Raw genomic sequence first — 14,163 nt, 5'->3', positions numbered from 1 at the left:
GGGATGCTGCCCTGGAGCTGGGGAGCTGGAGCTTGTGGGCTGGAGCTGGAGTCCTGGACCGATGGCCGGTGGCCGGGGGTTGTACCGGGGTGTACCGTATGTGCGCCGGGGTGCTTGCCCTGTTGCCTTCGACCGCTAGGTACTGCTTCTACTTTGTCGGGGGAGATATCGGGGCAACCACCTGGCGGGCGGTGAGTCTCTTCTTCTCTATCACCGTCAACTTCAGAAAACATTTGACTCTGTCGTATCAAGTTGTAAACAAAACCCCGGAATTCGGAATTCTGGAAATTAACAGCAACAAAGTGCCCTGCGATATTCTCGCAGAGTATCCGCCCAATGGCCCTGTCCCCGTCGACCTTTTTTTTTGCCGAGCACTCGCCTTTCTGCTCGTCAACCCACGCGTCATTGTACACGAACTAGCCCGACTTCACAATGCCTGCAAAGATGCACCAACTTGAGCATCACCCAAAAAGGTATATTACAAGCGCGTTTGAGTGGATTCCCCTGATCTCTTGATCTTTTGAATCCTTCTGATCCGTCTTTCTCGGCTCTTTTAAACATCGTGGCATTGCTCTCATGGCGTGCATTGGGCTCTCCCAAAGGGTCATTTTACCCCACCGAACAGAGAGAAAAGGAAGCTGAAAGTGTGAACATTGTTCAAACAGTTTGATTGCGCTCCCCGCTGAAGACGTCTTGGCATTTTGTGCTTCGGCGGAGAGAAGGTCGGGTAGGGTGGTCCGAGCGTCTTTTATTGACATTGAATTGCTCAGTTCCCGGTCCCTGTCGTTTGTGCCTGACTCCACCATTCAAAACAACTCCAGCAGTCCTGGGAAGAAGCTCCAGCGAATCCAGGCACGCACCACAACTCCGCATGAACGCCAGGGCAGTGAACTGTGTCCTTGTTTTGACGACCATCACAACCTTCAATCCTTTCCGGCTTCCGACCCTAAGAATCTCACCTTCTGGCTCGGACTTGTCAACCCCCTGATTCTCTTCCGGAAATGCGTGAGAGTATCGTCATAAAGACAATAGTTTGAAGACTGAAGACAAGATCTATACCTGACTAACCCGCAGTCTAGTACTGTTTAGTTCCACGACTCAGCCTCCTTCGACTTTTTCCTTGCCCTCAATTGTTCTTGGATATTCTTGGGTCGCGTCCCGAACCCGAACCCGGATATTTATTTCCATTCGTGATCGGTGATCGACATCACACCCGCCATCCGAATATTCGGGAACGTCCGCCTTGGTCAGCCTTGCATTTCTGCTATCCCATATCCTTGGACCATCCACAAGACCGCCACCACATCTCCATTGTTGTCCTGCGATGTTTGTTTCTTGGAGTCAATATTCTTCTTTCGACCTTGGACATTTCTTCCTCATCAGACCATGATGTGTCAAAGAGAAGCCGACAAGAGTGACAAAACGCTAACCTTCTGGAATCATTCGAATCGGCACCCAGACTGCACCACATTTCTTCTCGGCATCAATCGAAGTCCAAAATCAGTGATTCCATCCGCCTTCAACTCTCCTTACTAGGGGACCCGCAACCCGGGTAAGGAGGCGACTCGGGTAACTATACATGGTTGATATTTTTAACCACCATCAAATATCGGATGAACACCTTACGCGAAACATTTTTCTCCACGATCCCCTCCGCGTGCTCGATTTAGTACATTTAAACGGTGACCCCTGAGCGAGCGAGCGACGATTTGTTCTCGAGCGCCCGCCTCCCACAGCAGCGACCATTCACGGTGCCGGCCGACACACATCCAATCTAGTGAAGATCACCACTGCCGCCCCCTTTTCGAACCCTAACCCTTTGCTCTAAACGCGGAACCGAAGAACGACATCGCGACTTCCTCCTCCACTTCCCCAACCGCAATCGTCATTTTAAGTTCCACCAAACACTCAACTTCTACACGTGTATATATCGCACCTTCCCAGGATCTCACAGGACCGAGGACGGATTGAGAGAGGAATCAAATGGAGCATTGAGTTGAAGTACAAAGCACAGAGGCATGTGGATGATCAAAAGAAGTTGCAGTGATGAACAAGCATTTTTGTGTCTTCATTGGTCCTGACAGGAATTGCCTTGTTGAATTACTACTACTAGGTAGTTTGGTCACGCTCGTCCCTGTTCACACCGCGAAAATCGCTACCTCCCTCTATACCAACATGTCTGCCTTTTCGTCCTTAGGTGGTGTACCCATCATGACTTCCTCCATTCAGCTCTCGTTCTCAGAAGGTTCCAGCGAAGGCGGACCAAAAATTTCCGGTGACTCTTGTTCTCTCAGGCAGCCAGCAACTTCTTCATCGGTGAGCTCCCGTGGCGTCCTGATGCGCAGGGTTACGATCGTCCTTGTCTTCATCGTGTTCCACTACCGGTCAGTCCACGTGCACCTAACACTCTTTCCTCCTCGTTGATGCTAGTACCTAGGTAGAGAAGGGAGTTCGTTCACGTCAAGGTCGTACCCATCCGGTCCAAAAAGTTTCAACAGTTTGTTTCGTACCTTGTACGGGTCATACTTGCAGTCGGATAATTTGAGTTTGTGCGGGAAAGCGTTCTGGGTTCGGTGTTGCGGCTTCTTGTCGCCATGCTTCTTAGGCTTTGATTCGGTGGAAGAACCATTTCCAAGTTCCTGAGTGCAAGTAAAGGTAGCGGCGAGAGACCGATCTTTAAGTTCACCAGTCTGTTCATCACCTGGAACTTGATCGTTATTGCCACCGCTCTTCTTCTGATCGGCCTCTTGAAGCTGTCCCTGCTTTTCCGCCTGTTTCTCTTGCTGTTGTTGTTGCTGCTGCTGCTTCTGCTCTTCCTGTAAGGTCTCGTTTCCGATTTCTGACGCCATCCCGGCAGGTACTGATTGACTGGCCGATGATAGGTCAGAAAACAGATCTCAATGGAGAATCTGGTTGTCTTGCTTGTTGGTGAAGGTGCTTTTGTTTCGGGAATTGAGTGCTGAGATGGAGAGTGTCGGTCTCCTATGCACCAACCAACCATTCCCAGCGTATGGTAGGTAGGTTGGTATATATACACAAGATTGCGAATTCATGGTTGCCACCTAGGACATGTCACGGGCTGTGACGACAAAGATGTTACAGCATTCAAGGTAAAGGGGAGCCAACAACTTTTACCGCTCAGATGAGCGCTTACGGTTGGGGTTGTTGGGAGGCTGGAGTTTAAAGTGGCAAAACAATGAAAGCTTGTTGAACTTGGCGCTTTGTGGCTCTGGTAACTAGTTCCTCGGACCGTGTGATTTCCCCCTGGGCGCCGCTACATATGCCCGTGACAAGCTAAGGCAGCAGCTCTTTTTATATCATGCCTTCTTCCAAGATACCTTACTTAGGCATATGGAAGACCAAAATCAGCTGATGAGCAAGGCGATCTTTCCGCGTCCATTATTTGGTGTTGAAAAATCATCCTATTGCATTACTACTACTTCGGCCAGACTCATCGTAACGATAGTCTTCTGCTGTGTCTATTACTGCCACTTTATTGACTGCTGGGTATCGCTATTGCATGCCGAAATGCCTTCTCTCACCTTTGCTGTGTACCTAGTATTCCAAAATGTGGAGATACCTGCTCTCCTCCTTCCTACATCCAAACCCATCCTCCTCCCGATGTCTCAGTCTTTGTTCCACCAACAGTGGTACCAGCAGCCATTTGTCGAATAGGGTGCGCGTCGTTGAGGAGGATCCCCTGCCGTCTGCGTCGGAACGCCATAAGCAGCAGCCACGTTCTCCGGGAGCGGCAGTGAACACCACTTCTTGTCGTCCTCGCTGAGTTCTCCAACAGCCGAGACTTCCCATTGGAAATTCTCCACCTGTGATGTGAAAGAAACCCCAGGGGGCCATCAGTTAGTAAAAGTTGCAGATACTCGGCAACAAGAGTCGCTTTTGTGTCCTGTATAGATCATGTTGGGTAGGCTGCTCAGGACATGGACAAGACGGAACCAACTGAGGTGCTGCACCACAGGGCATCGGACTTACCTCCTCCACAAAGAAATTATACATCCCCCAACGTTGCAACATCAACCCCAAGAGCCGTCCGTGGTTGATCGTCTTCATGCTCAGATACTCAGACGGGAGCTTGGCCTGGATCTGTTCCTTGCGCCGTTGCACCCTCTGCTTCCTCTGCTCGTCCGTGAAGTGTCGTTCGCTATGCAGCTCAGTTTTGAATCTCTTGTAGCGTGCCTCCTCTGCAAGATCAATGAGCTGGGTGTCGTTTGGCCAGGACATTGTGCTCCTTGTCAGGCGACGAAAAACGGGTCTTTCCACAACACGGAGGCGCAGAAGATTGACGGGGTACCCGAATTGGTCGATGTAGATCCCGCCGTATTGGTCGGCGAGGTCAGAAGGTGTGGGGGAAGGTGGTGAGGATAGGTCCAGGTTGAAATCAACATCGTCATCCGCATCGAGTTGGCTCTGGTCCTGGTTCAAGGTCGCGCGATCCTTCTTCTCGTCGTCGCTTGTGGCTTGATGACTTTGATCTAGCGAGACATTGCACATTTGTGCTGCTTGGCGGGTAATTATGTCTAATGCTGCTGCTGCGGCAAGTGCGGAATCAAGCGATAGTGGTGACGATGGTGCGTTGTCCACCGACTCCAATCCTGCTTGGACAGGATCGGGGCTGTCAGGTGCGAGCGGTGACATTGTGGATGGATAAAAGCTGGCGAGTTCTGTGAGAAGTGTCTGGATTGTAATAAATTCAAAGAATGTTGAAAAGCCTGTGGGAGAGTTGTCAGAAGTAATCTTGTTGCTGTCGGGAAGGACTTTATTGAGGGAGAAATGGCGATCGGGATTAAGTGGTAGTAAATGAGCGCGCTCATAGCGGCGGATATGTGGATTGGAGGCGACCACCCACAACGAGAGGTAAGGTATGGATATATGGCGTTCAGTGGAAAGCACGACGGACGACGGAGACCGGATGGCTGGGGTGGGTTAACTATGAAGCCGAGAACCAGAAAATTACATGACTGGATAACTCCCGTCACTTTGCTGAGGCCGTCCAGGATATAGAAGGCGCCTTCAAGATTCCATGACGGAGGTTTGGGTGTCTTCGCTGCTCCGAATTCGTGACCACCCGCTGACTTCAGTGACATCACGACATGGTTCCCAAGGAAGGTACCTACTAGGCTATTGTGCTAATCAACTCGTGAAAAATACACTGCAATGCTCTTTGTTCCAAACAGTGGTTCACACAAATCAAATCAAATCAAATCTAGTCCCGGATTTGATTTATTTGCGTACCTCTGCGGTCAGATTTGCTTTGTTTACCTTGATATTTGATTTGCTTTGTTAGATTTGCTTCGGAAAGTTAAAGTGCAAAGAGGTAAAGAAAACTTCAAAACACCAAAATCCCAAGTTAAAAAGCATCAGAAAATACCCTAATCACTAGTTACCTAGTCAAAATACGAAGTCTTTTCATCAATGCGCTTAGTACTCTAGGAAAAGTCACACCCGGCTCATGACAAGTATATAACCACTAAAACTTTGTATCTAAAATGAACCAAATCTAGCAAATCAAATCTGAGGGTATATGTGATTTGATTTGAGTGACTTTTACCCTAGATCTTTTTGGTTACTCTTGGGGTTTATTTGATTTGCGCTATTAAGATTTGATTTATATGAACCACTGGTTCCAAACATGAGGTGCATGATCTTCCAAATCACCCCAGTCATGTAACCACTCAGCTTCTCGTCTGGACCGATTCTCGACAGGCTTAATTACATCAAGTTCAGTAAGTCGGTCCATTTGCGACGCTGTCTGCCTGGTCCACGCTGGGAGCGGTGGGCACTGGGTGTCATTCACATGAAATGCCGATGCCGACCCGCGTATCTAACTTGATACTGTATTTTGACATTTTCATCGAGAAGATAACAGGGCCAAAATAATCCACGAAATTGACAGGTATGTATCGGGTAGCGCTATCGATGTTGAGGCTCTTAGGTGTTGTTTGGGTTCCGTATATATCTTAATATGGAGTAACGGGACGAGAGCGCCTTACTGGGAAGCCAGACGGATACAAATAGTTGCGAAAAGACGTCCATGTATTGTCTATACTTGAACTTCCATATCACTACTCTAATACTCTACGCTAGCCCAGAACTCGTTCAAAACTCGTTCAGAAACATCTCCAAACCATAAGCTCACCTCGTTGCAAGGAATCGCTGTTTTGCTATCTAACGCTTCCTGAAGGGTAGGCTTTGATCAGCCATCTCATCCAGAGGATCTTGCGGATTACCTCAATGGTCTGGCTTCTAGTGTAATGCTAGACTCACATCGCACCCCCTAGAGCCCTAGAGGAACTAAGAGATAGGTACCGTAGCACCCAGATCGAATATAACACCCTTCCAACCCGTCTTATCCTTTACCATCCTATACCTCGGATCTCCTCCGATCATTTGCAACGTTTCAGACCAGCACACAATCTTCAAGCCCAGCTCATCTTTTACCATCCACAAATGGCTGATGTGACAGGCGAAGCATCCTCTGGCCCTGTGCTCGTCAGAAACCTCTTGCCATCTAGCCAAACCTAGCCCTGAAGCTTCCGTCGATTCAAAGATGTGTTTCGAGCGATAAAGCCTACAAAGCCTCTGAGCCCACGCTAATGCTTCTAAATATTCTTGTTGCTCCGGTTCTTGTGGGTGTGCTTGCGTGTGTGGTTGCTGTGGTTGCTGTTGTTGTTGTGTCCCTGATCTTGGCCCTGGTTGTTCTCCTCCTCCTTGTGCATGTCCTGGTTCTGGTCCTTGTCCCTGTTCCTTTTCTATGACGAGTCCATCGGTCAGGATAACCAGATCGTCCATCGCGTCGTACTCCAAGTTATTGAGATCGGGGTTTGGCGTGATCACGTCATCCACCATGTCATACTCCAAGTAATCGGAGCTGGGATTTGTTGTGCTGCCGGCAGCGGTACTGTTTTGCGTCGGGCGACCAAAATTTGGGGCACTCATTCTGGGCAGTTATCTTTTTGGTAGAGGTGCTCTGGCCTGCCACACCAGGTTAGTGGCTGAAATTGAAAGGCATCACCAAGTTTTCTGGCAGTGGTCTTTAGAGGTAAGTACCTTGTGATCTGGGCGTCGCAGATGAGAACGTGATGATCTCGGGTGGCGTCAAGGCTGGTAAAACGATGGTGTTGTTTGGTAAGGGTATGAATGACCAGATTTTAAGCGATGATAATGTTGTAGTAATCTTGGAGAGCCTTTGGGAGAAGGACAAGAAGGAGTGGTGACAAGGACGGTGCCTTTATGGGTGAAAGAAGGGTAACGTTACCCAGATAGACTCGTTGGGATCAGAAGCGTTCCTCCCTTTGTGGAAAGCAAAAATCGGGGACATTTACGAGGCAGCGGACCTTGATAAGCAACTGCGTAGCAGCATTATTGCCGCCCAATATTCTTGCCTCGCAACATTCCCGACTCAAAATAATCGGCTGGGGCTGGGGCTGGGGCAGGAATTCATCGGAGCGCGTCGAGTACCCCGGCTGGTCGGCCGCTGACCTTCAGAACTCTCAGGTACGGCATGTACGCGGTGCTGTTCTTGAGGCATGGAAGTGCGAAGGAGGCATCACGGTATGCGCAACTTGACTAACTTCAAGGAACAAACTGCACATCATGTAGTTCGTCGAAATGCTCCAGTTCTGTTTGTCCTGCTGTGCATTGGTATTGTGGTGGGAGTAGGTACAAGAGAGAAGAGACGAAAGAGGAAAGATGAGCGAACGGATGATGGGGAAACAGCTTGAGAGCGACTTGGTTGAAAGGAGGAAGAAGTTACTTGCCGGTCAAGGCTTGCAATGCAAAAGGCAGGCAATTTGGGCCCCGGCCTGCCTAGGATGGAAAGTGGAAGAAACACAATTGAATTTTTGATTGGGGAAGCACCTTCCTGCGTTACAAGAGGAAAAAAAGGATCTTGGTGGTGTCTGGCTGATCGTGTGGAAGGTGCAACCCACCTGGCGAATTTTCTGCACATGAAATCAAGAAACGGCACTGCAGCACCTACAACTTGATGGAAACCACTCAGACAGCTCTTGCCTTGCCGCTGATCAAACTAGACTCAGAACTCTCCACACCTTCCCATCTCTCTCCGGGTCATACGCCCCCGGCCCCGAGCCACCCTCCGGACCCGGGCCCGGGGTCGACCTGAACGTATTCAAATCCGCCAACCGGCATGCAAACGCCGGTCCGACCACCGTAAAGCTGCCACTGCCACTTTTCTGGGAAGTAGTCTGTCTCAAAATCATCGGCTGTCCAACACCTCTGATCAAAGCAACCACATCGCCCCGTTCCATCCTCTTGGACCCTTCGCCTACAAACCCATCGTCTTGTGATATATACAACCTCGTGTCACCACCAAGCCGTTCACAGACATTGTGAGCAAATGTCCTCAATTCCGGGTCTTGCAAAACTTTGTCGATGAGTTGTTGACGCTGCTCAGGGCTGTACATGTACGCCGATTGGGGACCGTTAAGAATATAGTTCCAGCGTCGGAAGTGGGAGGCGACTCTGCCGCATCCTTCTTGGTGGCCATTGTGAGTGTTAGGTTTGGTCATGGGTGCCTGTTGGTTAAAGGGGTAGAGAGTCATGTGAATGGCAGTGGGATTGAACTGGTGAGGCGGAGTCGATGGCGCGAAGAGCGTGATGGCGTATAGCCAGGCGTCGATGGTGGTGAGGGAGCTGCGAAGATGTTGAATGGAAATGGTTTCCTGGGTAGAGCGGAAGCGGAACTCGCTGCTGCCGATCTGGGAAGAGACGTATGTGATTCGACAGAGGATGACAGCTTGGACTATGAGAGCCCTGTCGTTTTGTCCGTGGTCAATCCAACATAACCGCCAGTCCTGGGATTGAGCACCATGAGCCGACACAGAGGTAGTAGCGGGTGATGAGGGAGAAGTTCCAAGTTGTATCCGCTTATAGATTGATTCGTCGTAGTTGATCCAGTGTCTTTTGGGCAGTTGACTCCAGCTGGGTACCCAGCTCGGTGCTCCCTCCAAAAAATTCTCGCTTTCTTCTGCTGCCCTTCTCGTCTCCTTGATTCCGTCAACATCCACCAACAACGCAATTAGCGCCGACTCCCTCCTCAACAATCCAGCAAACACCTCATGATACACCTCTCCCAGGCTCTTCTGGGAATCCGCTGGCTTCAGCAGAATTTCCAGCCGTTCCAAAATACACATCATGGCAAAACTCTTGTCCCTCACCACCGTCGCATTCCGTTCCCTCAGAGCTCTTACCACTGCTACGAGGGCGTTCCTGGCCTCATATTCCTCCTCTTTTTCGTTCAACTCCTTTTCAGACAGGCGGTTGAAGGACCAAATCACTGGCTTGCCCCACCTAAGGATCAAGACATGGACAAAGGCTAGCCCGCTACAGCAGGAGAGAAAGATGAGGATTATGTATGGGATTGCCAGAAAGGGGAGCCAGGGAGGTAAAAACGGAGGGGTATGAGACGGTGTGGCGTTGATGCCAGAGAGACGGTTGGCTATGGACGCGAAGAAAATGAGGGGGGAGAGGAAGAGAGCGAGAAGTAAGGGACGGAGAAAGAGAGACCAGAAACGGGAGGAGCAGAGAAGTTGGGTGATGGTATAGTTGTGAATTGTGGTTGTTGCTGTTGTATTGTTGGTACTGGTGCCAGTCGTTCGGATTCGGCTGTGAGCATCAAAGTGAATCTGGGGCGCCCGGGATGAAGGCGAAGAATAAGAGGGGATCGCGTGAAAAACTTGACCGTTCCAGGTCGTGGGGCGGTCGACGGTACGCCAGACGTGCAGGAGGGCGAGCCATGTCCTGACAACTTGGGAATTTGCAGGGGAAGGGCCAGGGAAGCGGAAGGTGGGGGAGAGAATGTCCATTTTGAAGAGCGTAGGCACCTCGTTGACCGAGTGGATATCGTTGTTTAGGGGGTTGAAACGAAGAAATCCTCGTAGGAGGAACGCCGGTCTAAAACAGGAGACAGTCTAGCCCTTGCTGAAGTTCTGTTCAGGTGATGGACTCGTCGCCGCAGAGGATGATGGGGTTGCTGGCGAGAATAATCTCTTGGAATGTCCAGGCGCGGTGTAGCCATTCTCTGTCCAAGAGATATTCGAGGTCGTTAGTTTCGAGGAGATCCGAGGCATGAGCGGACGTAAAGCAGGCGTAGCACATGATTAAATATGTTTTGAGTTGCGCAAACGTTTCGCGGAGCCAAAGGCGGACAAAGACTCTGGCTAGGGAGCGAGAGGCAAGAAGGGCATCTTGAAAGGTGGTACGCGGACCATAGCCTTGCTGCTTCCCATGCATGGAGGAGTCAATCCAAGGCATTCCGGGAGGCGTGGCTCTGAGTTTTGCCGCTCGTTTCAAGCCGATAATGGCTCTTTTGACCTTTCTCTCGCCTCTGAAGTCACTCTCGTGTCGAGTTGGAGACGACCTTGGCGTGATGTTTGGGCATGTAGGACCCAACCAAACCCATACCTTGGAAGCCCAAGTATACACCTCGCCCATCAAAGCGATCTGTCCAGGTTTCTCCCGCTCATCTTGTTGGTTGATACAAATGGCGTCCACCCATACCGTGAGCACCTGCTCATTTGCTTCTTTGCTTTCATTTGCTCTTCCACTGTCCCGATTTCTAGAACTGCAGCTGTGCAATTTCCGCAAAGAAACAAGTGCATCCCGACAGTTCCTCGTTATCGGTATCTTGCATGTCCCGCCATTTCCATGCCCACGGCTATCATCACAGCGGATTATGATGGAGTCATCATTGGCAGGGGCTCCCCAGACATAGGAAAGAGCCGTGAAATTAGGGCATGTGGCAAAGTCTATGGTGCGGAGGGTGCCAGCTAGAGGTTGCTGATCTAGAGATATTCTTGATGTGGGGTTGTTGATTGATGACAGAGGTACTGGGTCGAGATCGAGGACACGAATGGCCTTGGTAGGTGAAGGATGTTGTGGAAGAGGGAGATGTGAGTAAAGTTGTTGGGAAGTGTACTGATGTTGGATATAGGGGGGCGAGGTTTCGCGGATGGTGATGGAGCGGGGAGAGATGGTGATACGTTTTTGAAGGGAAAGCGATTGGTTGGAGCTCCATCCCAACGTCTTGATGAGATGACGTGTTTGTTCTTGCCGTTTGATGTTTTGCCAAATATTGGGGATGTAGACGTGGTGGGTTGATATTTCCAACCAAGCCGGCGGTGGGATATGGTGATGGTGAAGTATCGATCTTGATGGGACGTTACCAGGTCCTTTTCCCACTCATCTCGCGGATGGAAAGCATTTACTCAACTCCATTATGAATGCAGCAATTGCGCACCCAAGGCTAAGATGTCATAATGTTGAGCCAGAAAGATCACTACCGTGCTTCCCCGTGGCAGCGTGCCATGTCGTCGGGCGCTTAGGGGATCTCCAGGCTTGGCCGCTTACAGGCGCTTAATCTGTCAGATACTCAACAGCATACCTTACCCACCTGTTTTTGAGAACCATACTCTTCCAAATGAGCCAATGATGATTGTTCATCCTAGCACCGGACGTGTCGAAAAATCCGGTGATGTGTTCTCCACTTCGACTGGTACCATTATCTCTGGGGTTGCCGCTTGACGTCAGCAGATGGCAAACAACCAGGACCAAACCAGCCAATAAAACAAGTGAAGTGGAAATAATTGTGCAGAGGGATATATCACGTATGAAACTGAGTCATTCCAAGAGAATGTAGGCAATTTTATGAAAGTGAGAGTGATGGAGCAATGATGTGTGTGATGCGAAAACAGGAGAATCGCTTGTCGAAGGAAAACCCAAAGCAGTCAAGTTCTGCGGGCAGGCTGTATGGCAACTGTGCCTGCCGCACATGTGCATTTACCCAATCAAATTGCTCTCGCAGATTGCCTGCCGTGTGCTTACTGCTTACAGTCTGTGTAACACGGAAGGATCATTGGGCGTTACCTGCTTACCAACACAATGATGTCCAAATGGGAAGTCTGACGGCGTTGTAGTAGACTTCTAGGAAGGAACCCTCCTGCCGTGAAAGTGAGCTACTACTAGTACGCTCGTCCCTTCAATTTTGATATTTTGTGAAAACTCTGCCTCAGGTCATAGAGGGACCTCCCAGAGGACTCAGACATGGAGACAGCCGCCGACTCCCTCCGCTGGCAGCTCCGACTGACCACGCCCAAGATCACAAGTCTCGTCCAGAACGTCCACCATGAGATCTCATGTCTTGACTCATTCTCCGAGATCCGCCAACGTTTCACTCACACCGTCTTTGTGCGCGTCTCCGAACTGGACCGCTACCTCATTGAAGCCGTCCTCCTCACTCCCAGCCCCATCATTGACTTGTCCAAAGACAACGAACGCGAGATTGATGAGATCAGCCGTCTCTTGTTTCTCAGGTGGTCATGGGCCGATGCGGTTCTCCGTCATGTCCTTGCCCATTTGCTTGGTTTCGTTGACCATGATCATCCAGGAGCTGTCTACGCCGATGCTGGATATTGTGATGATCTTGCTAAAAAACTCAGCGTACGCCATGGTGGGAGCTTCCCTGGTGACACACACGAGGAGAGAGTGGATAAGTTGATAAGGGATGAGCTGAATGAACATTTCTTTCGAAGAATGACGGGAGATCCATGGGGATTCGGTCGAGAGTTAGCCGACATTGCTGTCGCTCCGCACCCGGACGATGTTTCGCTTTGGAGGCTGATGGCTCGCCAAGTGGCCGACAGATACCCTCCTTGTCTTCGCTGGCCAGGCGTACACTTTGCAGCCGCCAAGGCTGGGTTCTACGCGGACGGTCAACGAGACCTGTTCGAGTACCCTTTCTATCAAGAATGGTGGAATGACGCCCTCTCAACCGTCTCCACTGAAACATCTCAAACATGTTCAGAAGAATCGAGTCCAGAGTCACCCAAAAATGGCCGAACTGAGCTGGAAAGGGATCTTCGTGCCGTCTTTGATGCTTCAGACGTTTGGGACGTTTTGTCTTTGTGCCGCATGTGGCTATGCGAGGAGGCCCTTTGGGGCGTTGACCAAGAGCCAGGCACAGAGAGAGACTTTGTGCGCTTGGAAAGTCTGGGAATGTTCAACAAGCACTGGATACGTAAGACACAAAAGGTGGCAGCGCCTGCAACAAATGTGTGGGACTCCCACAATGAGTATCTGCAGCGAAGGCATACCAAAGGCTCTCTGGAGGAATCTACTTCAGTACCGTCATTCGAAAGGAAGTATGCTCATGAAGAACAAATCAATGAATGGGGACAGCTGAATTGGTCCCCCGACGAGTACCATTCAGGGTACGGAGAGGTTAGGGCCTTCTTTGGGCTGCCATGTCTCCCTTCTCGTCCGGTTCCTCCTTGGCCCACTACCGTCCATCAGCATGATGATCTATTAACATTGTATCTTGCTCTGAGCTGGTACGCTCCAATTCCGGAACCTAGAGAGTGGTTTTTCTTTGCTTCATACGGCAATTACAACCTTTGGAACATCACAGACCGGAATATTGTGTCAGGACTCCTCGAAGATGCAGAGCTCGACCCACAAAGCCAATCCTGGGACCTCGTCTGCATGCCAGAGTCAAAAAGAGACCAGAAGTACAGGGTCTCCAACATCACCCATATCTTGCACACCATTTACTTGGCCGACGACAGGCAGGGATATTGTTACCGTAGACAGTGTAAACCCCGTGGACTTTTTTATCCGTGCGACTGCCAAAGAGCCAGCCAAGATGGTCAATTCTCAGAAGGGGTTTTCAGACAAGCGAAGAGGATCAACCTGATCTACGACAGGTTGCAGCCTGAACACTACACACGGAGTCACTGGGGTGGCAACCTCGTATTTAACCGGCGCAAGCTGGAGGACACGGAATTGTGTCAGAATTTGGACAAGGCCTGGACAGACTGGGTATGCAACTTTGCCCTCCCCCTCCTTCTCTTCAAAGCTCTCTAACTCCGTGGCTGATGTCTCTTTCCAACAGAACGACTGCATTCTCATTCAAGGTTTTGGTTACGACGATGAGCTCGACCTCATTGACCCTGATACCATATATGTCCTCGAAACACTTCCAGGCATCAAGTTCCGACAACTCAAAGCAACCGAGCGGCTAGGTCGACACAACGAAGGTCTTGAGACAGTAGACCGCCCCTCGCCGAATGCGCCAACAAGTGTCTAAAAGAGGAAAGGTCAATAGGAGGGCGTTAGAAGATGGATGTCATA

General features: G+C 50.3%; 6 protein-coding genes across 6 annotated transcripts; 1 reads left to right on the top strand and 5 right to left on the bottom strand.

Moving 5' to 3' along the window:
• Nucleotides 1-2,225: 2,225 nt before the first annotated feature.
• Nucleotides 2,226-2,849, bottom strand: SMAC4_04705 (uncharacterized protein; the record flags this gene model as incomplete). The annotated part of the gene is made up of 2 exons (XM_003346485.1): nucleotides 2,226-2,363; nucleotides 2,511-2,849. The coding sequence occupies 2 exons, from the start codon at nucleotides 2,847-2,849 to the stop codon at nucleotides 2,226-2,228; spliced, it is 477 nt and encodes a 158-aa protein (XP_003346533.1).
• Nucleotides 2,850-3,059: 210 nt separating this feature from the next.
• SMAC4_04704 (uncharacterized protein) lies at nucleotides 3,060-5,116 on the bottom strand. Its single transcript, XM_003346484.2, has 2 exons — nucleotides 3,991-5,116; nucleotides 3,060-3,824 (listed from the first exon to the last, which is right to left on the bottom strand). The coding sequence occupies exons 1-2, from the start codon at nucleotides 4,651-4,653 to the stop codon at nucleotides 3,627-3,629; spliced, it is 861 nt and encodes a 286-aa protein (XP_003346532.1). The 5' UTR covers nucleotides 4,654-5,116; the 3' UTR covers nucleotides 3,060-3,626.
• Nucleotides 5,117-6,026: 910 nt separating this feature from the next.
• On the bottom strand, nucleotides 6,027-7,628 carry SMAC4_04703 (uncharacterized protein). Its single transcript, XM_066090162.1, has 2 exons — nucleotides 7,066-7,628; nucleotides 6,027-6,990 (listed from the first exon to the last, which is right to left on the bottom strand). Exon 2 carries the CDS (start codon nucleotides 6,952-6,954, stop codon nucleotides 6,310-6,312), a length of 645 nt encoding a protein of 214 aa, XP_065946516.1. The 5' UTR covers nucleotides 6,955-6,990; nucleotides 7,066-7,628; the 3' UTR covers nucleotides 6,027-6,309.
• Nucleotides 7,629-8,039: 411 nt separating this feature from the next.
• On the bottom strand, nucleotides 8,040-9,842 carry SMAC4_04702 (uncharacterized protein; the record flags this gene model as incomplete). The annotated part of the gene is made up of 1 exon (XM_003346482.1): nucleotides 8,040-9,842. One exon carries the CDS (start codon nucleotides 9,840-9,842, stop codon nucleotides 8,040-8,042), a length of 1,803 nt encoding a protein of 600 aa, XP_003346530.1.
• Nucleotides 9,843-9,969: 127 nt separating this feature from the next.
• SMAC4_04701 (uncharacterized protein) lies at nucleotides 9,970-10,470 on the bottom strand (the record flags this gene model as incomplete). The annotated part of the gene is made up of 1 exon (XM_003346481.1): nucleotides 9,970-10,470. One exon carries the CDS (start codon nucleotides 10,468-10,470, stop codon nucleotides 9,970-9,972), a length of 501 nt encoding a protein of 166 aa, XP_003346529.1.
• Nucleotides 10,471-12,078: 1,608 nt separating this feature from the next.
• On the top strand, nucleotides 12,079-14,119 carry SMAC4_12111 (uncharacterized protein; the record flags this gene model as incomplete). The annotated part of the gene is made up of 2 exons (XM_003346480.2): nucleotides 12,079-13,851; nucleotides 13,925-14,119. 2 exons carry the CDS (start codon nucleotides 12,079-12,081, stop codon nucleotides 14,117-14,119), a joined length of 1,968 nt encoding a protein of 655 aa, XP_003346528.2.
• Between the last annotated feature and the right edge of the window lie 44 nt (nucleotides 14,120-14,163).

Source organism: Sordaria macrospora, chromosome 3 (assembly GCF_033870435.1).
Source record: "Sordaria macrospora chromosome 3, complete sequence".
NCBI lineage: Eukaryota > Fungi > Ascomycota > Sordariomycetes > Sordariales > Sordariaceae > Sordaria > Sordaria macrospora.
The sequence above is the reverse complement of the archived record's forward strand: the minus strand, read 5'-3'. Positions and strand labels throughout refer to the sequence as shown.

Coding starts and splice junctions, on each gene's coding strand:
- SMAC4_04704 (XM_003346484.2), bottom strand. CDS start 4,653: ATGTCACCGCTCGCACCTGACAGCCCCGATCCTGTCCAAGCAGGATTG. Junction 3,825..3,990: donor ATAATTTCTTTGTGGAGGAG/GTAAGTCCGATG, acceptor TTCACATCACAG/GTGGAGAATTTCCAATGGGA.
- SMAC4_04703 (XM_066090162.1), bottom strand. CDS start 6,954: ATGAGTGCCCCAAATTTTGGTCGCCCGACGCAAAACAGTACCGCTGCC.